A 23,160-nucleotide genomic window follows, 5' to 3' on the forward strand; every position below is an offset into this window, starting at 1 on the left:
CTACCACAATCAAGACCATTTTCGTCACTTCTAAAAGTTCTTTTATGCCCCCACTGTAGGCAATCTCATCCCCCAACCCATTCCCAACTTCTGACAATCACTTCTCTGCTTTCTATTACTACAATTTTGCCTTTTCTAAAATTTCATATACCTGGACTCATAATATGTAGTCTATTGTGTCTGATTTCTTTCACTTAGCATAATATGGCTTTGAGATCCATCCATGTATCAACAGCTTGTTCCTTTTTATTTCTGAGAAGAATTCCACTGTATAGATACTGTACACTGTCATTATTCATTTACCAGTTGATGGACATTTGGGTCATTTCCTGTTCTGGCCTATTATGATAAAGCAGTTATGGACATTGGTGTTCAAGTCTTTGTACATATGTTTTTATTTTTCTTTGGTAAATACCTAAGGAGTATGGAGAATTGTATGGTATAAGAAGTATAAGAAATTGCCGGCCAGGCATGGTGGCTCATGCCTGTAATCCCAGCACTTTGGGAGGCTAAGGCAGGTAGATCACTTGAGGTCAGGAGTTTGCAACCGGCTTGGCCAACATGGTGAAACCCCATCTTTACTAAAAATACAAAAATTCACCAGGCATGCTGGTGAGCACCTGTAATTCCAGCTACTGGGGAAGCTGAGGCAGGAGAATCACTTGAACCCAGGAGGCAGAGACTGCAGTGAGCCAAGACCACAGCACAGCACTCCAGCCTGAGTGACAGTGAGACTCTGTCTAAAAAAAAAAAAAAGAGAGAGACAGAGAGAAAAGAAATTGCCATTCTAAAATGGCTGTGACATTTTTTTGCATTCCCACCAACAAAATGTGAGGGTACCAGTTGCTCCATATTTGCACCAACACTTGTTATAGTTGGTCTTTTTAATTTTAGCCATTCTAGTAAGTGTGCAATATGACTTCATTGTGCTTTGATTTGCATTTCTTTGATACCTAATGATGCTGCACATATTTTTTGTGCTTAATCGCCATCTATATATCTTCTTTGGTGAAATGGCTGTTGAGATTTTTGCCTAAGTTTTAAAATTTGTCTTCTTATTATTGTATTTAAAGGGCTCTTTATAATTCAAGATACAAATCATTTTTCAGATATTTGTTTTGAAAATATTTTCTCCCAGTCTCTCGCTTGACTCATTTTGTTGACGGTATCTTTTCAAGATCAACCATTTTAATTTTGATGAAGTTCAATTTGTCTTTTTTTTTTTTTTTTTTTTTTTTGAGACGGAGTCTTGCTCTGTGCCCCAGGCTGGAGTGCAGTGGCGCGATCTCGGCTCACTGCAAGCTCCGCCCCCCCGGGTTCACGCCATTCTCCTGCCTCAGCCTCCCGAGTAGCTGGGACTACAGGCGCCTGCCACCTCGCCCGGCTAATTTTCTTGTATTTTTAGTAGAGACGGGGTTTCACCGTGTTAGCCAGGATGGTCTCGATCTCCTGACCTCGTGATCCGCCCGTCTCGGCCTCCCAAAGTGCTAGGATTACAGGCTTGAGCCACCGCGCCCGGCCTTTTTTTTTTTTTTTTTTTTTTTTTTTTGAGATAGGGTCTCTCTCTGTCACCTGAGCTGGAGTGCAGTGGCAAAATCTTAGCTCATTGCAACCTCACACTCCTGGGCACAGTAGCTGGGGCTACATGTGCATACCACCATGCTCAGCTAGTTTTTTTATTTTTTGTAGAGACAGGGTCTCACTTTGTTGCCCAGGATTGTCTCAAACACCTGGGCTCAATCGATCCTCCTACCTCAGCTTCCTAAAGTGCTGAGGCGAGAGCCACTGCACGTGGTCCAATTTTTTAATAGTTTGTGATTTTTGTGTCCTATCAAGGTCACAAAGATTTTTGTCTCTATTTTCTTAAGTATTATGGTTTTAGTTCTTACATTATGTGACCTGATTTTTATGTTCACCTCTCAACTTAATAAAATTGTTCCAAAAGAATAGACATCCAAACCCAAACCTAGTGAAAGTATTTGGCTGTAATAAGATACATCATCATTCTCTAGGCTCCAGATTTGAAGTCGCATTTCAAAGAATACTGACTCTCAGTTGGGATGATGACCTTCTTGATTTAGACTTCTATTTGTTGTCAACAGAGAGCAAAACCAATGTGACCTGCCTGTCAATGTTCAGTGAGGTTTCCTCATCTGGAATGTGCTTTCTCCCCATGAGAAGTAAAGGAAGGGAAACATTTTGGGGGTTGACATCCCACCCAATTCTCGTCCAAAACGTTACATGTGCCTCTACCTTTTCATATTAGATTGAATTTTCAAAATTCATCAGTCCCCACTGGACTGCAGGCAGGTGAAGTTCAGGGCTTGTGCCTTGCTGTGTATCCCTAGGTTTGAGATCTAATTTAACAAACGCTTTGTGAATGAGAGGAAGAATCCCTGGATCTGCTGTTTTGCTGGTGTAAGGGAGCCACCAGGCAGTGTGGTGTAGTTTCAACGTCTACTGCTCAGGAGCTTGGGACCATTTTCCTTTAAAGCCATCTCGGTACTCCAAGCGTTAGGCACAGTGCCTGGCGCGCAGTAGAGAACTAAGGGCAGAGAAAAGGGGAAGGAAATTTGTTTAAAATCCCAAACCCCAGCATTTACGACGGGAAGCAGGCAAACTGGACAGCCTTCAGACGTAGCAGAGAAAAATATTCAGGATAGAATCTCAATTCCTCCTGGGCAGCAGAGGCAACTCTTGGGGCCAAATCCCATACTTCGAATTTTGGGGACTTTGTGTGGACCCATGCTTCTCTAGTAAGGGAATGTCATGAAGACTGAAATCTTGAGTCTGCGGGATTCAGGGGATTCAAAACTCACTCCCTGCAGGTATAGCAACCCTGGTCGCCTAGCAACTATAGGTCGATCGCTCGGCGCTCGATTCTAGCCGGCCGGATGGAGACGCAGAGCTCGCGGCGGAGCCTCTCGCGGCCAGCGCGTCTGCCGCGCGCACGCGCGGAGAGGCCTGGGCTGGGAGAGGGGCGAGGCGGTGCGCGGGCGCCGCTTGCGGGCCGCGGCGGGGAGGGCGCACGCACTGGGGGCGGAGCGGCGGGTGCCGAGAGTGGCTGAGGAGCCGGAAACGCGCCGCGGAGGGTGCGGCCCTGAGGCAGCAGCGGGCCGGGAAGGGCCGGGCCGGGCGGGGAAACGTTAGGGCAACGGCCCCCGGGGTGAGGGGGCCGAGGGAACGGGCAGGGCCCCGAGGCGAACTCTGCCCGGATGAGGAACAAAGCAGTGGGGCAGGCGCGCGCGCCCCCAGCGCAGCTGTCAGGTGGGCTGCGCGCGGGCCCAGCCGGAGCGGGGCGGGGAGAGGCGGCCCGGCCTGCGGGCCCCCGGCCGGCGGGCTAATCCGCAGGCCTTGGGAGGCAGTGTCGGCAGCGCCTGGGGCTCTCAGGTGGCTAGAAGATGGGAGCTGCGACCTCGTTGTGGTTTTGGTGACCGCTCTTGTCCCACTCCCCCAGGTTGGGCAGCCCCCCTCCCGAAGCTTCTGGACGGAAGGCCCCGGGTGTTCCCCGACATGCCCCAACCCGTGACGGGGTGCACGGCCACCGGCCGTCGGGAGAAGTTGGGCGGCCCCGGGCGACCCCGGGGACGAGTGGCCGCGTCGGTGCAGCGGTTGTGAGCAAGATGCGGTAGCACGTGACCGTGGAACGCAAACCCTGATGCCTGTTCCCCACCACCCGAGCGCTCCTTTCTCTGACATTTGGCCCCAAGCTGATGCATCACAGGTGAGTAGGGAGGTGGGCTTCAGCACTGGTGACATCTTTGGAAACTATCTAGCAAGTGAGTGTCCAGGGTCAGTGCCGTTGTTTTTGGTGCCATTAAGAAGGTTACAGGTGTGATTTGCAAAGGGGACAAGAAATCCAGAAACAAGTATTGGATGGAATGTAATCTCGTGCATCCTAATTTACTCCACATGTGAAAAGTTGTTCCCAATAGTCACACGTTTATTGTTGGCTTGTTAACACCTTTTTCCTGTGTCTTTCAGTTATTTGAGCGTTTAATATATTTTTCTGGATTCCAAAGTGTATTATTGTCTCATTATGCTTCACCTTGAGTTTTGCTGGTATGGCAGGGACGATAGAGTGAGGGAATTAAGTTCTTAATTCTGCAAGCTTCGTGCTGATGTTTAAAGTACTTTTAAGTACAGAAACAGGCCAAAGAAATTGTTGTATTTGGCTGTTTTTTCAAGACCCTTTCAAAGGCCATATGTTTAGAATGAGGAAGATAAGGCACAAATTCATTGAAATTATTGAAGCCCCACTTTGCAAAGTGGCTGCATTTCAGTTAGTTTCTTATATTTTATGCGAAGAGGTGTAAAATCAGCCCCTGGCAGATGGTTGCATAGGTCAATTAGAAACACACACATAAAGTGCAGAACTGTGTAGGAAATTATTTTACCCTAAATGAGTAGGTAAGATAGAGCTTAGTATCTTGATTCTTGCCATCTTCCGGGATTGCTTCTTAGAATCTCATAGGAGAAAGAAAATGAGAATAGAATTGCATTTTAGAATGAGAAAGTCTTATGAGGATCATATTGTACATTCCCTTCATCTGCCTTCTCTCTGTGGGATACTCATTACCTTTGGTTTATGGCTGCTGAGGTCATCACGTTTTAGTGACTCACAACAAAGCAGAAATCTGCTGAGCCTCTCGCATTAAACTCTGGTTTGAGAAGGCCTAGGACTCAACCTAGAAACACCATGCTGATTTTTATCTTGAGATTAAATAAATATTCAGGAATTTTCAGAATGAGAGTTGAAGGTGCAGACCTGTAGTTGTACTTTTAAAAAATATTGTAACCAATTTGTTAAGTAGGCTGTTATGGCTGTAGTGATTGTAGTGTTTTAATTATGGTTGTAGCTATAAAGAGTTATGGGAAAAGTCTGTTTTAAATCAACTCAAGCCCAGCAGCTTTCAAAATTAAGGAGATATGTTTTCTTTAGGCTACAGGGATTGTTTGCTTTTTTTTTTGTTTTGTTTTTAAGACACAGTCTCACTCTGTCACCCCGGTTGGAGTGTAGAGGTGCAAGCAGAACTCACTGCAGCCCCGACCTCCCCACTTCAGTCTCCCCTGTAGCTGGAACCACAAGCACGAACCACCATGCCTGGCTAAGTTTAAAAAAAAAAAGTTTAGTAGAGACAGGGGTCTCACTGTGTTGCCTAGGGAGGTCTCCAACTCCTGGGCTCAAGTGATCCTTCTGTCTTGGCCTCCCGAAGTGCTGGGATTACAGGTGTAAATCACCATGCCTGGCCTGCTTTATAGTCTAATAAAAACTGTTATTAGCATGCTGTTCTTCATAAGGTGTACCTCATTTGCCAGGTGCTTCTAGCTGTCTTTCTGATAAGGATGATGAGTTAGCATTGCTCCATCCAATTAGAAAAAAAAATTCAGAATGTCTGTTCTATACAAGGTACTACGTTGGCCTTTTACATTTTATTGATGTCTTAGAGCTTAGTTTTATGGGATACATGGCCAGGGATAAGGGTGAAACTTATGGGTGTATCATAATGCAGGAAACAGGTCTATGTGGAACTTTAAATATACGCCACAATATAAGTAGATAGGCCCTAATGTATTGCAACTGTGTAAAAGGCAATATAGTTCCTTTATTGTAATGTCTTTTTCTTACTATAGTTAAGAGCTTTGGTTTCTTAAATTAGATCTGAATTTAAATCCCAACTCTCCTTACTGGTTATGTGATTCTGGGTTAAGTTTCTTAGCATCACTGAATTTTAAGTTTCCTCATCTTTAAAGTGGGATTAAGAATAATACCGACCTCCAGCCTGGGCAACATAGGGAGACCCCATCTCTTCAAAATAAAAACAAATTAGCCAGGCATGGTGGCACATGCCTGTGGTTCCAGCTACTTGGGGGGCTGAAGTGGGAGGATCTCATGAGCCTAGAAGGTAGAGACTGCAGTCAGCTGTGATCATGCCACTGCATTCCAGCTTGCAGCGACTGAGCAAGACCCTGTCTCAAAAACGAAAACAAAAACAAAAGGATTAAGAGAGATAGTTACATGTAAATCACTTAGCCCAATACGTAGCACATGGTAAGGGAGCCATAAATTTTAGCTATTATTATTTTCAGGTTGATTGATAAAATGGCGTTGCCGTTTTTCAGAATTAAAAACCTATTTAGATTTGATTTCACTGCTGAGGAATATGTAACCTCATTTGATTCCTCTTCTCTGCTTCTCTGCTTCAGCCCTCCCATACGCAGAGAATAATTCATTATTATGATGCTCAGTGTAAGGACTGGAGGTCATTAGAGAGCCCCTTTTGGATAACCTGTTGGCTAGCCTAGTGGTTCTATAATGTTTGTAATATGACAGTCTCTGAATTCTGATAAAAGAACTAATACTTTTTGATAATAGCCTTCAGTGCTGTTTTATTCAAATCAGTATTACTCTTATTCGAAAGACATTTGTAATGGCAGTGCAAGATGGATTGCATAGAAAAGGTGATTCCTAGATTCTTCACCTTGCCAACAATAGTCTGTAGTTAAAAAAAAGTTTGGTGCAATGAAAAACTTTTTGGCAGTGTTTTGCAGTTTAATCTGTGTTCTTTCACTTAACAGCTATGTGATTTGGGGCATATGACATGGCCTCTTTGAGCCATAATTCCCTCATCTATCTTACGTTGCAGCATTGGTGTGAGGATTTGAAGTCATTTTAAATGAAGTGGTAGCAAAGCTTGCATAGTGACCCTCAATATATGGAGGACATTAATATTAGGACATTAAAAACTGATACAGAATCTTAGTAAACTGTTGCTGAATGGGGAAAATATGGTGCTTTTCACATCATTGATAATTTGGATCTTTAACTCCTATTGGAAGTGATTAGTAAAATTTATTTGAGTAAGTTAAAATGCACTGCCTAAAAAACTACTGGTTTGAAATAAGCCATTTGGAGAAAAATAAATATTGTAAAAGACGAAGCTTGAGTGATGTAAAAAAAACAAACTGTCATTGCCATGTGCTCTAAGGATTGCAAACCTTGCTTTAGATGGTGTGCCTAGAGTTTCGAGCAAGGCAGAATTCAAATCCTATTTCTGCTATGTGACATTGAATTGAGTTTTTTAATGTCTCAATCTCAGTTTTCTTATCAGTAGAAAGAATATGGCACTAGCTGTCTAAGAGAATTGTTGAGTGTAAAAGTGAATAGTTGGCCAAGTCCCATTTCCCCATCCCCACTGTTTCAGTTTCTTCAGTATCTTAATACAGAGTCATCAGAGTAAATTTTTGCATAACTAGTTGTGTGTGTTCTTTTCTAGAATGAATGAAATGAACCTGAGCCCAGTGGGGATGGAGCAGCTGACTTCATCCTCTGTGAGCAATGCCTTGCCAGTCTCAGGAAGTCACCTGGGATTGGCTGCCTCACCCACTCACAGTGCCATCCCTGCCCCAGGTGAGTGGTAAGGGAGACCTACTGCTTTCAACACTTAACTGTGTTATCAATTCTAAATGGAGTCTAGAAGAGATCAGAGCCCCTTTAAGGGTAGAAAGGAGAAGGTAAGCAGGCCTGAATGGTGGTTCGACATGTGATAGGTAATGGAAAAGAAGGTTTTTGTAGAGGTAGAATATTAGAGTTCTAGTGGATAGTAGTAGCAGTTTTTTTCTGATAGTCCTCTTCTAAGTTGGTAGCTTTTTGTCTAGAGCTGTAATTAACTTGGCATTTTATTTAGGGTTGCCCATTCATCTGGTTCACACTTTAGTACTCTGTCCCTGGGTTAATAGAAGAGAATCAGTTAAAGTTACTCTAATAACTCTTCCCAGAGAGCATGGGGAATTGGGCTTTATATTCCACTGGGTTTGAAATTAAATGGCAATAACTGCAGATGCACCAGGTCTAAAATTATGTGGAAAGCAGTATGGTACTTTTACATGGGGCTTTTACATGGAACGTCTCATGAGCCTCCATACACAGCAAAATAGTATAGGAAAAATTCACTCTTCCTATCACTGTACTTTTTTTTTTCTTTTTTAAAACAGAATGTCGCTCTGTCATCCAGGCTGGAGTGCAGGGGCACGATCTCAGCTGACGGCAACCTTTGCTTCCCAGGTTCAAATGATTCTCCTGCTTTGGCCTCCGGAGTAGCTGGGATTATAGGCACATGCCACTACACCTGGCTAATTTTCTTTCTTTCTTTCTTTCTTTTTTTTTTGAGATGGAGTTTCGCTCTTATTGCCCAAGCTGGAGTGCAGTGGTGCGATCTCGCCTCACTGCAACCTCCACCTCCCGGGTTGAAGCAATTCTCCTGCCTCAGCATCCCGAGTAGCTGGGACTATAGGCACGTGCCACCACGCTCGACTAATTTTTTGTATTTTTAGTAGAAACAGGGTTTCACCATATTAGCCAGGCTGGTCTTAAACTCCTGACCTCAGGCAATCTGCCCTCCTTGGCCTCCCAGAGTGCTGGGATTACAGGCGTGAGCTACCATGCCAGCCATCACTGTACTTTTAAAACCTTTTTTCTGCCTAGCTTCATTTTCTTATTCCATTGAAATGGAATATAAATGGAATAAATATTCTATTGATTATTACAATGATAAGCTGTCAGTTCTTTAGGATCAATGACATTGTAATGTATTGGACTTTCTTTGTCAAAGTAGGAGTTAGTGTAAATAAATCTATATCTTGTTTAAATAGTTCTCTAAAGAGAATTACTTGCTTAATTAATAAAATGCAGCAGTTAAATAAGATTCATCGAAACTAGGGTCTCTTCACATTTAAGTGTCCACAAAAGAAATTTTTAAAAATTATTAGTGGTTAACCCATTTGATTGTTTTGTAGGCATTCCTTTTAGTGGGCACTCTTGTTAAGGAGGAAAACTTATTAAAAAATATTGCCAACCAGGCACAGTGGCTCACGCCTGTAATCCCTGCACTTTGAGAAGCCAAGACAGGAGGATCACTTGAGCCCAGGAGTTCAAGATCAGCCTGGGTAACATAAGGAGACCCCATCCCTGCAAAGAAAAAAATAAAAATTAGCTGGGCATGGTAGCACATGCCTGTAGTCCCAGCTATGTAGGAGCTATGTAGGAGGCTGAAATGGGAGGGCCACTTGAGCCCGGAAAGCTGAGGCTGCGTGACCCATGATAATGCTGCTGTGCTCCAGCCTGGGCAACATAGCAAAACCTTGTCTCAAAAAAAAAAAAAAAAATATTGCCCCTAGCAAAAATATGCCAATCAGCCCTGACCTAGTTGATGGGTATTTATTATGATACTTAAGCACAGTAAAAGTCACTTCACTTTGGAAGTACATATAACTCAAAGTAGATACAATCTCACATTTAAAGTTTTTTTTAATCACAAAGTATAGCATATATACAAAAGATTGTATGAAAATGTACATGTACAGTTTTACATCTAACTAAATTACGTTATTTTCTGAGTAGAAATGAAATATTCTCACCATATAAAATGGTAAACATAATAAAGTTTAAAAAATACCAAAACAATTTCATACTATCGCTACCTAGGGACCACTCCTGTGAATATTTTATGTTTCCATTTTTTTCTGTGTATAATTTGTTTTCTTGTGTTTAAACTCGGTTTTTAATTCTAAATTAAATATTTTCGCTGGGCACGGTGGCAGTCCCAGCACTCTGGGGGGCTGAGGTGGGTGGATCACTCGAGGCCAGAAGTTCGAGACCAGCCTGGCCAACATGGTGAAACCCTGTCTCTAGCTAAAATACAAAAATTAGCCGAGTGTGGTGATGTGTGCCTGTAATCCCAGCTACTCATGAGGTTGAGGTAGGAGAATCGCTTGAACCCTACCTCAAGGCGGAGATTGCAGTGAGCCGAGATCACACCACTGCACTCCAGCCTTGGCAACAAAGCAAGACTCCGTCTCAAATCAATCGATAATTAATTAATTAAATATTTTGGTATTTAAGCACAATACAGACAATTGGAGTATTAACTTGCCAGTTTAGAACTAACTTAAAAACTATCTTTGGGACTACGACTACTTTGTTTAGGACTATTTGTGGATATTTGCACATCGTCTAAGGATGAAAAGGGGTACTAGGTGAGATTTTTGCCCATATGTAAAAACCTTTCTAAGAATTTAGCCAGTGGTTGTCGTGAGAACTTTTAGTTACCTATTTTCTTTTAACTGAGAAAAAAAATTTTGTTTTGTAGGCCTCCCAGTGGCAATTCCAAACCTGGGTCCCTCCCTGAGCTCTCTGCCTTCTGCTCTGTCTCTAATGCTCCCAATGGGTATTGGAGATCGCGGGGTGATGTGTGGGTTACCTGAAAGAAACTACACCCTACCTCCACCACCTTACCCTCACCTGGAGAGCAGTTATTTCAGAACCATTCTACCTGGTAAGTGTTAGAGTTATTTGGGATGTTAGAAAAAAAGAATGGCGCCAGCTTTTAAGCTTAGTTCCTGAAGATCTGAATAACACTTTTTTCTGTTTGTCACTATTAGATATTAATCTCTAGGCAGGAAAAATATCTTTGTTTATATTTATGTACTTTTCCTCTTAAAGTGTGCGTATAACACATTATTAATACAGTTTGACTAAGCTGAATTTCTTAATTGCACATAATTTTTCTTCTTTTTCTTCCAGTATCTCTTTCATTCAGTCTTTATAATTCTGCAGCTATAATTCCAGTCAAGCAGTACAGAGAGTCTCCCTCTCTCTCTCTCTCTCTCTCTTTTTCTCTCTTTCTCTCGGAGATGGGGTCTCACTATGTTGCCCAGGCTGGACTGGAACTCCTGGGCTCAAGTGATCCTCTCACCTCAGACTCTTGAGTAGCTGGGACTACAGGCACATGCCTGCCTTGAGACCATACCATACTGTCTTTCTTTTTTATAAGTAACTTTTTTTAAAAAAAGAGATGGGGTTTTGGCATGTTGCCCAGGCTGGTCTCGAACTCCTGCACTGAAGCCATATGCCCACTCCAGCATCCCAAAGTGCTGGGATTACAGGCATGAGCCACTGTGCCTGGCCCAAGACCATACTTTCTGTACAATTGTTTATCTTTACTTTTTTCACTTTATCTTTTTCTCTGCTGTTACGTGGGTATTTTCCTTTGCTGCTACGTGGTTTTCATAATTATCCTTTTTAATGATGCATTACTTTCTACTGAATGGGTATTTGATGATTTATTATCTTTATTGTTGGACAGTTTGGTTTTTCCAGCTTTTATTACCATTGTAACGCTCTTATGAATGTCTTTATGTATAATATTTACAAAATGGATTTAGAGAAGATTACCATAAGTGGAATTTCTTGTACAAGAGGGTATTAACATTTTTGAGGTTCTTAATATATATACTTCACAAAGAAGTTTTAGCAGTTTACATTCCCACTGGCAGTTTAGTGTCATTTCACCACATCCTCCCAAGCACAAGTGTTAATTTGTTTTGTTTTAATAAAACAGGTACAATTGTGACTTGTATTAAATAGTTTGTGTTATGATAGTTTAATTATATTAAATTGTATTTAATTAAGTTTTATTTTTCATGTAGAAGATCTGTTCTTAGATCATTTTACCTTTTAATAATTAGTAGAGCAAATTTTACGCCTTAGGACTCAGGAATTGCAGCCATATGTATATTAAAGGTAGTGTTTTCGTTAGTGATTCCCAGTTAGCTTCAAAGGAACATAGTTAACTTTTTAAGGATTTTTGAGTTTTACAGAAAAAACTCAATTATGGTATATGTATGTTGCTATTTGTAAAATAATGTGTATCGATTAAATTAAAGAAGCAGGAGATTATTTGAACTTAGTAATATTTGTAAGGAAATAGCTTCTAGTGCTTGGAATTCTTCAATAATGTACTAAAAGTCTCTGATATCTTATCTTTTCCTTTTCTCAGGCATTTTATCTTATTTAGCTGACAGACCACCTCCTCAGTACATCCACCCCAACTCTATAAATGTTGATGGTAATACAGCATTATCTATCACCAATAACCCTTCAGCACTAGATCCCTATCAGTCCAATGGAAATGTTGGATTAGAACCAGGCATTGTTTCAATAGATTCTCGCTCTGTGAACACACATGGTGCCCAAAGTCTTCATCCCAGTGATGGCCATGAGGTGGCCTTGGACACGGCAATCACTATGGAGAACGTTTCTAGGGTTACCAGCCCAATTTCGACAGATGGAATGGCAGAGGAGCTTACAATGGACGGTGTTGCAGGCGACCATTCCCAAATCCCAAATGGCTCCAGAAGTCATGAACCTTTGTCTGTGGATTCTGTGAGCAACAACCTTGCAGCAGACGCTGTAGGACATGGTGGTGTGATACCCATGCATGGGAATGGCCTGGAGCTCCCTGTGGTCATGGAGACAGACCACATTGCAAGTCGGGTCAATGGCATGTCTGACAGTGCCCTCAGTGACTCCATCCACACTGTGGCCATGAGCACCAACTCTGTAAGCGTGGCACTCTCTACCTCACACAACCTTGCCTCCCTAGAGTCTGTTTCCCTCCATGAAGTTGGCCTCAGCCTAGAACCTGTGGCTGTCTCCTCCATCACCCAGGAGGTTGCTATGGGGACAGGTCATGTAGATGTATCTTCAGACAGTCTTTCTTTTGTACCACCTTCACTGCAAATGGAAGACTCCAATTCAAACAAGGAAAACATGGCAACCTTGTTTACAATTTGTGAGTGTGCTTAGCCTTTCTTTTTTGGAAATATTTGTAAAAAGGGCCACCATCCCTAACCAGTTAAGTCACAAAGTTTGGCATTAAGGGAGTACAGAAAGTAACTAGACCTTGGAACTTTTCTTTGTCTTGGTATTGTCCTTTATATTAATGTGGTGCTTTTTCTTCAAGTAAGCCAAATGATATACATACATTTAGTTGGTTCTTACAGCATCCTCCTGAAGAAATTAAATGTGAAGTAGTCATTTTTGTATTTTGCAGATAAGCTTAGCACGTGCGGTAGTGTGTGCCTGTAGTCCCAGCTATTCTGGAGGCAGGGGCAGGAGGGTTGCTTGAGCCCAGGAGTTTCAGGCTATAGTGTGCTACGATCACACCTGTGAATAGTCCCAGCTATTCTGGAGGCAGGGGCAGGAAGGTTGCTTGAGCCCAGGAGTTTCAGGCTATAGTGGGCTATGATCACACCTGTGAATAGTACTGCACTCCATCCTGGGCAACAAAGTGAGACCCTGTCTCTGAAAAACAATCATAATGATAATACAGTATTTTTTTTTAAAAGGTCAGTTTAGCCCAGTAATAGTTAAGGTATTTCCCAAGATTTCACAAATAGAGAGTTATAGGGGTAAATTCTAGTAAAGTTGTTTGTGACATGCCTTGTGAAAATTATTAGGTAACTTTTATAACCCTATGGAAAAATGTAGGTGAATGTAAATGCATTTTTTTCTTTGCTCAGGGTGCATATAAATTATTATTCCTGGGCATGTAAAAGTTTTTCTTATTGGGCAACAACAAAAAACAATATAAAAACAGTTGATTTACTGGTGTCACTACGTTTCATTCACGCAGGAAACATGTTGAGTGCTTATTTTATTGATAGGGTTTCTCTGTTGCCCAGGCTAGGGTGCAGTGGTGTGATCACGTCTCACTGCAGCCTCAACCTCCTGGGCTCAAGCAATCCTCCCACTTTAGCCTCCTGAGTAACTGGGACTGCAAGTGTGTACCACCACACCTGGCTACTTTTTAAATTTTTTGTAGAGATGGGGGTCTTACTATGTTGCCTTGGCTGGTCTTGAACTTGACTCAAGTATTCCTCCTGCCTCAGCTTCCCAGAGTGCTAGGATTAGAGATGTGAGCCATCATGCCGGGCTCTTTAGTGCTTACTATGTGGCAGCCTCTGCTAGATGCTAGGGATAGAATGATCTACCAAGAGACGGTGTGTGTACATACCTTTAAGGAGCTTACAGTCTGGTAGGAAGCATAGGAGACTGTTACAATACAGTGTAATAATAAGTGTGAAGATGGGATTAAGTGCATGGTACTAAAGTAGCCTGAAGGGGAGCAACTAGCCAGGCCATAGAAGGGTCAGGGAAGACTTAACCAAGGGAAGTAACATACATGTTAGCACAGACCTTAAGGACAAGAAAGGTGTGGGCAGTTGAGAGTCAGGAAGATAAGAGTTGGCACCTGTAAGTGCCTAGAACCAAAAGAATCATGAGTGTTTCAGAATTGCTGAAGCATACAATGAGGGTGAAGAGAGGGGTCATGTGGTGAGAGAGAAGTAGGAGCCAGAACACAAAGGCTCTTTTAAGACCAGGTCAAGAGTTTTAGGGAGTAAGGGTTGGGGTAGGGCTTTTGCTGCAATGTGAGAATAAATTTGTTGAGAGGCAAGGAGGTGTGGAAGATACTGTAATTTATGGGAAAGGTGATGATTGTCCAATCTAGAGTAGAGGTAATTAGGATACAGAAGAGTAGAGGACATTTTCAGAGAGCCCAGTTGAGCTTATTGATTGGATAAAGTTGGAGGAGGGAAGGATTAAGGAGAAAACCCTGGTTTTTGGCTTCGGAAACTGGGTAAGTAGAGAAGGCCATGAGTTGGCTCACACCTATAATCCCATCACTTGGGAGGCTGAGGCAGAAAGATCATTTGAGACCAGGAGTTCAAGATCAGCCTGGGCAACATAGTAAGACCCTGTCTCTGGAAAAACAAACAAACAGAAACTAAGTAGGTAGGGTAGTAGTAAAAGGCAGAGGAGAATTCGATTTTGATTTTTATTATTTTGGGAGGAGTGACGATTAGTCAAGTTTTAGACATGTTGATTTCAGTGTCTGTAAGACACCCAGTAGAGATATCTAATGAAAAGTTGTGTGTGGAGCTGAGAGAGATCTGTCTGGAAATATTTAAGAATTATCAACATTAAGATGTTATTTGTGTCTGTAGAAGTGGAACGGAATTATCTAGTAAGCATGTGGAATGAGAAGAGGGCTAGGGATATCAAGATACAGCAGCAGAAGAGGAGCTTCCAAATAGACTCAACGGGAGCGCCAAAAATAGGAAGCCCAGAACCATTCAGTGCCACAAAATCCAGGCGATGGGGAGACTAGTTTTAACCTTTTAAAGTCTCAAATTTAGAATTTTAAAATGTTTTAATCAAAGAATGTAATGAATGTAAGGCTCATTAATTTAGCAGAAGGTAAGAGGTGGCCTAAATAAGCTTACTGATATTTTTCCTAAGGGGGCAAATGGAACCGCTTCTAAGTGTTTGTGTGTTACAATGAGATATAATTTATGTATACATTTTAAATGTGCAATTTAGTGGTTTTTTGGTATATTTACAAGGCAGTGCAACCACCACCACTGTCTCCTTCCAAAGCATTTTGGTCAACCTATAAAGAAACTTCATAACCATTAGTCACTTCCCATTCCCTCCTTCCGCCTATTCTCAAGTTTTTGTATGAACATATGTTCTTGGATATTTAGGAGTGAAATTGCTGTGTGTTTAACTTTTTGAGGGACTGCCAGACCGTTTTCCAAAGTGGCTGTGCCATGTTATCATCTTAGCAGCAGTGGATGAGGGTTCTAATTTCTCTACATTTTTGCCAACAGTTAATTAATTAATTTTTTTTTTTTTTTTTAGACAGAGTCTGGCTCTGTCACCCAGGCTGGTGTGCAGTAGCGCAATTTCAGCTCACTGCCACCTCCACCTCCCGGGCTCAAGCCATCCTTCCACCTCAGCCTCCCCAGTAGCTGGGACTACAAGTGCTCGCCACCATGCCCGGCTGATTTTTTGTATTTTTGGTAGAGATAATTTGCCATGTTGCTATCTGGTCTCATGCATTCGAGACCAGCCTAGGCAACATGGCGAAACCCTGTCTCTACCAAAAGTATTAAAAAATCAGCCAGACGTGGTGGTGCATGCCTGTGGTCCCAGCTACTCAGGAGGCTGAAGCAGGAACGCCGCTGCACTCCATCCTGGGTGACAGATCGGGACCCCATCTTAGAAAAAAAAAAGAGAAAATAAGATAGATGACTGTGGTTCTAAGGTTTATGTATTCCAGCTATTTTGTGAGTGGTTTTGGAGTTTGAACGTAATGCTTGAATAATAGTATCGTAAATACTGTTCTTCAGCAGAGTGGAAAGTGTAAAGAATAGAGCAAAAATGGAGGAGGACACTCATAAACTTGTGAAAATGAAGTTGTAGTTAGAATAGAGAACAATATATAAAGGCAGCATCCTCTCTGCCAATGCAGAAAGAAAGACCATATGAAAAATAAGAAACTAAGAATTTTAAGCAAATAATGTCTGCAAGAATACAATTCTGTCTGCCCTTTGAAAGAGCAGGCTGCAGATTGTTTTTGTCTTAAGAGTGTGTCATCAAAACTTGGTTGACCATCTTATTTATAGTGAAGCAAAAGAGTGCAGTGGTGCAGCTGCTCTGACCCCAGTGGCCTATGTTCATAGCACAGTCAGAGCATAGGCACTGAGGTCAGAGCCAGCTGTACCACTGTGGCCATATTTTGGCTCTGCATAACAGCATTTCAACTCAGTTTCCTCTTACAGTTACAGAATTGGAATCTTTTGGACTTTAGGGCATCATACCTAAATGTATTATCTACTTAATGTAAGGGATAATGTACTTGATTGTTGAAGTAATATAGTGCTATTTTTTCTTTTATTATTATTATTTTTAACTTTTTAAACAGACGGGATTTCACTATGTTACCCCAGACTGGTCTTGAACTCCTGGGCTCAAGTGATCCTTCCGCCTCAGCCTCCCAAACTGCTGGGTTTACTGGCGTGAACCACCATACCCAGCCAATTTTTTGATCAATGTTTCTCTTATGCACTGAATAGGAAACTTGTCCTGTTGGATCAAAAGAAAAAAGTCTGAAGAGTGGTGTAAGAGTGGATATATATGTTAGTGTAGGGAAGTGAGTCTTTGATCAGCATATCTCTGTTAGAACCATGCTTCTTACTGGATACATTTTAGTAATTAGCATTTACATTAAAACCTGGGGCTGGGCACGGTGGCTTACACCTGTAATCCCAGCATTTTGGGAGGCTGAGGCGGGTGGATCATCTGAGGTCAGGAGTTCCAGACGAGCCTGGCCAACATGAGGAAAACCCGTCTCTATTAAAAATAGAAAAATTAGTCAGGTGTGGTAGCACACACCTGTAGTCACAGCTACATGGGAGGCTCAGACAGGAGAATCACCTGAACCTGGGAGGCAGAGGTTGCAGTGAGCCAAGATCGCGCCATTGCCCTCCAGCCTGGGTGACAGAGCAAGACTCCGTCTCAAAAAACAAAAAACAAGAAACAAAAAAAGCCTGGTGGTAATTTAGCCTCCTTGAACTAAACCCATTTGTATTGCTCAAATTTGCCATCTACAGGGTGCACTCTCTGTGACCGCGCCTATCCCTCAGACTGTCCCGAACATGGACCAGTGACTTTTGTTCCTGACACTCCAATAGAGAGCAGAGCAAGGCTTTCTCTCCCAAAGCAGCTTGTTCTCCGTCAGTCAATTGTGGGAGCAGAAGTTGGTAAGAACCTTGGAACTGTAAAACACTATTACATCTCTTCTTCCTTTGTAGGGTACAGTTGTAAAAGTGGATGTGTATAATTTAGTAATTATTTGGACCAGAAGTCAATTTATGGCTTAAGGTTTATGCTTTTATGGAATATTAGTCTTGTCCACTGATGATAGCAATAAATCAAGTCAAAAACTTTATTGGGAAACCTCTCCTTTGTTAGAATCAGTATTGAGTAAAGCAAAAAGTCCTAGACTGAGTCTTTGAAGATTTTTATTCTCAGCTGTCCCATCCACTAATAATAATTCTAACAACCCATTTCTTAAAACTTAGTTTCTTTTATAGAAACATGGAAAATTCACCACTGATAACCTTGACACAGATTTAGATCAAATGTTTGTAAATTGTATAATGCTCCTTAGAAAAAAGGAATAAAGAATGTAGATTGGCAGACTTTACCAATATTTGAATTTAGCATGGCTTCTGAGTACTGTGACATTTCTTTGGAAATATAAAATTAGGTTCATTATTCTTTTAGCTGCAGTTTGGGTGTGAGTCATTTGAAAGCATCAGACAGCTTAGGTAAAATACAGCAGTGCTTTAAGCACAAAAGATTTTAGAAGTTTGATTTATTTCTATAGTAATTGCTTTATATTTTTACAATAGAATAATGTTTTCTGTTATTTTTAATTAATTTATTTATTTTTAAGAGACGGGGTCTCACTCTGTTGCCCAGGCTGGAGTGTGTTGGCCTGACATCTGGAGTGCAGTAACTTGAGTGCAGCCTGGACCTCCTGGGCTCAAGCAATCTTCCTGCCTCAGCCTTCCAAGTAGCTGGGACTACAGGCATGTGCAGTCACGCCCAGCTAATTAAAAAAAAAATTTTTTTTTTATAGAGACAGCATCTCACTATGTTGCCGAGGCTGGTTTCGAACTCCTGGCCTCAAGCAGTCCTGCCTTGGCCTCCCAGAGTGTTGGCTCATTATACATATGAGCTACCATGCCCAAACATTTTTATATTTAACTCCAAAATAATGTATTTGGAGAGACATGGTAAGATTCCCTGTGGATAAAACTAGGTTCAGGAATTTCTGATACTGCTTCTTACTCAGCATTTATTGTGAGCCCTGTGTTATCTGTTCATTACATTTTATATACTTACAGGCTGGGACCCACAAGGCTTAGCCACTTCTGAGGAGTGCTAGCATATTGGTTTTTTTTTTTTTTTTTGAGATGGAGTCTTGCTTTGTTGCCCAGGTTAGAGTGCATTGGCCCGATCTCCACTCACTGCAGCCTCCGCCTCCCGGGTTCAAGCAATTCTCCAGCCTCAGCCTCCCAAGTAGCTGGGACTACAGGCGTGCACCACCACGCCTAGCTAATTTTTGTATTTTTAGTAGAGACGGGGTTTCACCCTGTTGGCAAAGCTGATCTCGAACTCCTGACCTCAGGTGATCCACCCACCTCAGCCTCCCAAAGTGCTGGGATTACAGGCGTGAACCACCATGCCCAGCCTACATATTGGTTCTTAAGTTCACTGAAAATAAGATTCATTGCATGGGTGAAGCACCTCTGTCTTCTATATCCTGCTATTTAAATCCTTGATTGTGTAGTTGGTGTCCTTCCACTGATAGGTGTATGGACTGGAGAAACCATTCCTGTGCGAACTTGCTTTGGGCCTCTAATTGGCCAGCAGAGTCACTCCATGGAAGTAGCAGAATGGACAGACAAGGCAGTTAACCATATCTGGAAGGTCAGTCCTGATGAAACTTTTCTGTGGCTTCTGGCTGTTTTTCTTAGTAAGAGGTAGTTAAAAAGTTATGATAAAGTCAAAATCAGCCAGAACGGATACAGTGCCATTCACTGGTCATCATTTATTTAATGTACTTTTTTTTTTTTTTTTTTTTTTTTTGAGACAGAGTCTTGCTCGTCGCCCAGGCTGGAGTACAGTGGTGCAATCTGGGCTCACTGCAAGCTCTGCATCCCGGGCTCACGCCATTCTCCTGCCTCAGCCTCCCGAGTAGCTGGGACTACAGGCACCTGCCACCACACCTGGCTAATTTTTTGTATTTTTACTAGAGAGAGGGTTTCACCGTGTTAGCCAGGTTGGTCTCGATCTCCTGACCTTGTGATCTGTCCACCTCGGCCTCCCAAAGTGCATTCATCATTCTTGGTAGCCAAGTTATAATATACAGCAAAACACCAGCTACTAGAAAGAGAGGACAAACTGTTTTTGTCTCCATTTTGTGAGTTAATCCAATTATTTTAACCATTTAATGCATTTGAATTACTTGTGGCAGCTGAGACCATGGACTTTGTTTATATGATAAAAGTCTCATTTTATAATTAACTAAAACATTCCTCAAATACTTACCTTAGGAAATAATTCTGGAATAAGAAGCTAAGATTATTTTTCTAGTTTTTTGTGTTTTTTTTTTGTTTTTTCTTGAGGCAGTCTTGCTCTGTTGCCCAGGCTGGAATGCAATGGTGCCGTCTTGGCTCACTGCCACCTCTGCCTCCTGGGCTCAAGCGACTCTCCCACCTCAGCCTCCCAAGTAGCTGAGTTTACAGGCACCTGCCATCATGCCCAGCTAATTTTTGTATTTTTGTAGAGATGGGGTTTCCCCATGTTGGCCAGACTGGTCTTGAACTCCTGACCTCAAGTGATCCACCCTCCTCAACCTCCCAAAGTGCTGGGATTACAGGCGTGAGCCACTGCACCTGGCCTATTTTTCTAGTTTTCTAATGAAAGGGGTTAAAAATGCAAGGTTTTCACATGGATATCTATTGGGAATGATGCTTGCAAATTTGAAGTTTGGGGAAAATGGGTCTTGTGATCATTGGAAAGGTAAGGTACCACTGTCATTGGGAACTTTAAATTTGGAATGCTAGGCCCATGTGGGAAAATCGTGAGAAGGGATGATCCTCTGCCCTTAATGGACATTCTGTCATTCAGTGCCTACTGTGTGATAGGTGATGAAGACAGGTGAACAGGTAGACTGGTTTTTTGTCTTTTCCAGGCAAAGTTTGAATAATCAAAAACAAAGTCTCTTCACTGAGCACTAACTGTAGATCTCTCATGGTCTTTACTGTATTGCTGGAAATAGGGAGAATGTTGAAATGATAGCATGTTGGAGAAGGTAGGAATATATTTTGACACCAAGAAAGCTGGGACCTACTGCAAATGAGTAAATGAGATGATTGCTGGCCTAAGTGTAATGTAGTACTTTATTGCATGTCAGTGCATTTGACATGTGTGCTTGCTTTCTGTTGGCAGATATACCACAATGGTGTCCTAGAATTCTGCATCATTACAACTGACGAAAATGAATGTAATTGGATGATGTTTGTACGCAAAGCCAGGTATGAGTAGTCTCAGATGAGAAAAATAGTTACAATTTAGATGTTTTTCAATAGGAAACTTTGCATAAAAGAGAAAAGAGTTATAATCCAAATTACACCAACACCTGGACATACTTAAAGCCCAAGGCAGCCTGGCATGGTGGCTCACACCTTTAATCCCAGCACTTGGGTTGGCTGAGGTGGGAGAATTGCTTTGGGCCAGGAGTTCGAGACCAGCCTGGGCAACATAGCAAGACCCTCATCTCTAAAACAATTTTTTTCATATTAGCTGGGTGTTGTGGTATACATGTGTAGTCCCAGCTATTGGGAGGATCACTTGAGCTGAAGAGTTCGAGCTGTGATCATACTATGGTGGTGCTGTTGCATTCCAGTCTGGGTGACAAAGTGAGATCCTGTCTCAAAAAAAAAAAAAAACTTACTAAAGAACAATATAGTTCTGATATACATGTTAGCTGCACTGAATTTGCAAGTGGGTGCCTTTTCTTTATATTGGCTGTTAGTCCACCCCTGAGTTACTGGAGTTAATCCTTGTTTAGCTAGCTATCTCCATGTCTTTGTCATAATGTTTTTTAAGGATTTCATTTTATTTACTTTGTTTGCTTCCAATAAGAGACTCTAGTATTTTTGACTACAAAAGGTCATCAGCTAATATGCTGAAGTAAGAATTCCGTTTCTCTACAGCTGCTTCCTCATAGATAGGATGGGAAATTACAAAAACATTCCAGAGGAAATAGTTCTGCCTGAGCTTTCATATAGGATTTTGCAATGGGGGGAATGTTGTGCTTAGTATGCATTTCACAATTAATGTGCTTCATCTATTAAATGTGATAACTCAGGAACCGGGAAGAGCAGAATTTGGTGGCTTATCCTCATGATGGAAAAATCTTTTTCTGCACCTCACAAGATATCCCTCCTGAAAATGAACTGCTTTTTTATTATAGCCGAGATTATGCTCAGCAGATTGGTAAGTTAATATATGTTTATCATGAATCTAGCATAGTAAAAATACCAAAGACAAGGATTGAAGTTTTGGTAGTGATATACATGTTAGCCGAAGCAAATCATATACCTTTGTTTGTATAAAAGCAAACTATTACTTCTGTATTTGAGGTGTTAAAATCTGTGAGGTTCTTCACAAGCCGAATGTTATTGACCAAGCAATAATTCATATGACATGGTCTTTCATGGTAGGACTTTGGTTTGGGGCATTGAAGTTCCTAAGGCTACTTTTCGAGCTAGCACCATTGAGATGTAAACTCACAAAGGACAGCAAAGCCCCTGGGTTTGATTTAACCTGCATAGGCTTTCTCTTTGCTGTGCTGTTTCATGATGACAAGGGGTGTTTAAGAGTTTGTGTATGCTACAAAATCTAAATATTTTGCTTATAAAAGAGACCTTATAATCCAGTATTTACCAAGTGCTTTCTTGGTGCCTGGTACACTATTTTATTTTATGTATGTATGTGTGTATTTAGAGATAAGGTCTCACTCTGCCAGGCTGGAGTGTAGTGGTGCAATCATAGCCAACTATAACCTTGAACTCCTGGGCTCAAGCAGTCTTCCTGCTTCAGCCTCCTGATTAACTAGGATTATGGGTGTGCACCACCATGCCCAGCCAATGATTTTTAAGTTTTTTTTTTATGGGGTCTTGCTGTGTTGCCCAGGCTGGTCTTTAACTCCTGGCCTCAAGTGATCCTCCCACTTTTGGTTCTCAAAGCACTAAGATTGTAGGCATGAGCCACTGTGCCTGGCCCTAAGTACATTATTTTAGATGCTGGGGATAGAGCACTGAATAAGACATTTGAGTTTTATAGGAAGTGGGCAAATTGGAAATTTGGGGAGAAAGGAGAACTGCAAGTGATCATTGTTAATGTCAAGAACAAGTTTTAAGATTCAAGTATCAGGAGATAATGAGTAATTTTTTATTTTAAAAGGTGTTCCTGAACACCCAGATGTGCACCTCTGTAACTGTGGCAAGGAGTGCAATTCTTACACAGAGTTCAAAGCCCATCTGACCAGCCACATCCATAACCATCTTCCTACCCAGGGCCATAGCGGCAGCCATGGGCCAAGTCACAGCAAAGAAAGGAAGTGGAAGTGCTCAATGTGCCCCCAAGCTTTTATCTCTCCTTCCAAACTTCATGTCCACTTTATGGGTCACATGGGTATGAAGCCCCACAAGTGTGATTTCTGTAGCAAGGCTTTTAGTGATCCCAGCAATCTGCGGACCCACCTCAAGATACATACAGGTAAGTTGTGTTGGCCCATCAGAATGGAATTTTTGCAACAATTAGAAAATGTGATAGTAAAGGCTTTGTAGAGGGACAGTAGGTGGAGTTGAGATTTGATGTCAGAGAAAGAATTC

General features: G+C 41.8%; 1 protein-coding gene across 5 annotated transcripts in view; it reads left to right on the plus strand.

Annotated features, from left to right (window-relative positions):
* The first annotated feature begins 2,978 nt into the window (after nucleotides 1-2,978).
* The window catches only part of LOC105497670 (PR/SET domain 4), a 45,336-nt gene continuing 25,154 nt past the window's right edge, over nucleotides 2,979-23,160 (plus strand). For 2 of the 5 annotated variants that reach the window (XR_011608877.1, XM_071071185.1), the window contains exons 1-10: nucleotides 3,121-3,267; nucleotides 3,458-3,724; nucleotides 7,278-7,411; nucleotides 10,149-10,334; nucleotides 11,838-12,632; nucleotides 17,299-17,448; nucleotides 19,068-19,186; nucleotides 20,711-20,796; nucleotides 21,633-21,760; nucleotides 22,730-23,044. Coding sequence is in view for 4 of the 5 variants with exons in the window: in XM_071071185.1 (XP_070927286.1) it covers nucleotides 3,714-3,724; nucleotides 7,278-7,411; nucleotides 10,149-10,334; nucleotides 11,838-12,632; nucleotides 17,299-17,448; nucleotides 19,068-19,186; nucleotides 20,711-20,796; nucleotides 21,633-21,760; nucleotides 22,730-23,044 (1,924 nt within the window). In the remaining variant the exon portion in view is untranslated. Of the gene's footprint in view, nucleotides 3,268-3,316; nucleotides 3,725-7,277; nucleotides 7,412-10,148; nucleotides 10,335-11,837; nucleotides 12,633-17,298; nucleotides 17,449-19,067; nucleotides 19,187-20,710; nucleotides 20,797-21,632; nucleotides 21,761-22,729; nucleotides 23,045-23,160 lie in introns of those variants that run through there. The other 3 variants (XM_071071184.1, XM_011768937.3, XM_071071183.1) reach the window with 3 other exon arrangements.

The sequence above is a fragment of the Macaca nemestrina genome, chromosome 10 (genome assembly GCF_043159975.1).
Source record: "Macaca nemestrina isolate mMacNem1 chromosome 10, mMacNem.hap1, whole genome shotgun sequence".
Taxonomy (NCBI): Eukaryota; Metazoa; Chordata; class Mammalia; order Primates; family Cercopithecidae; genus Macaca; species Macaca nemestrina.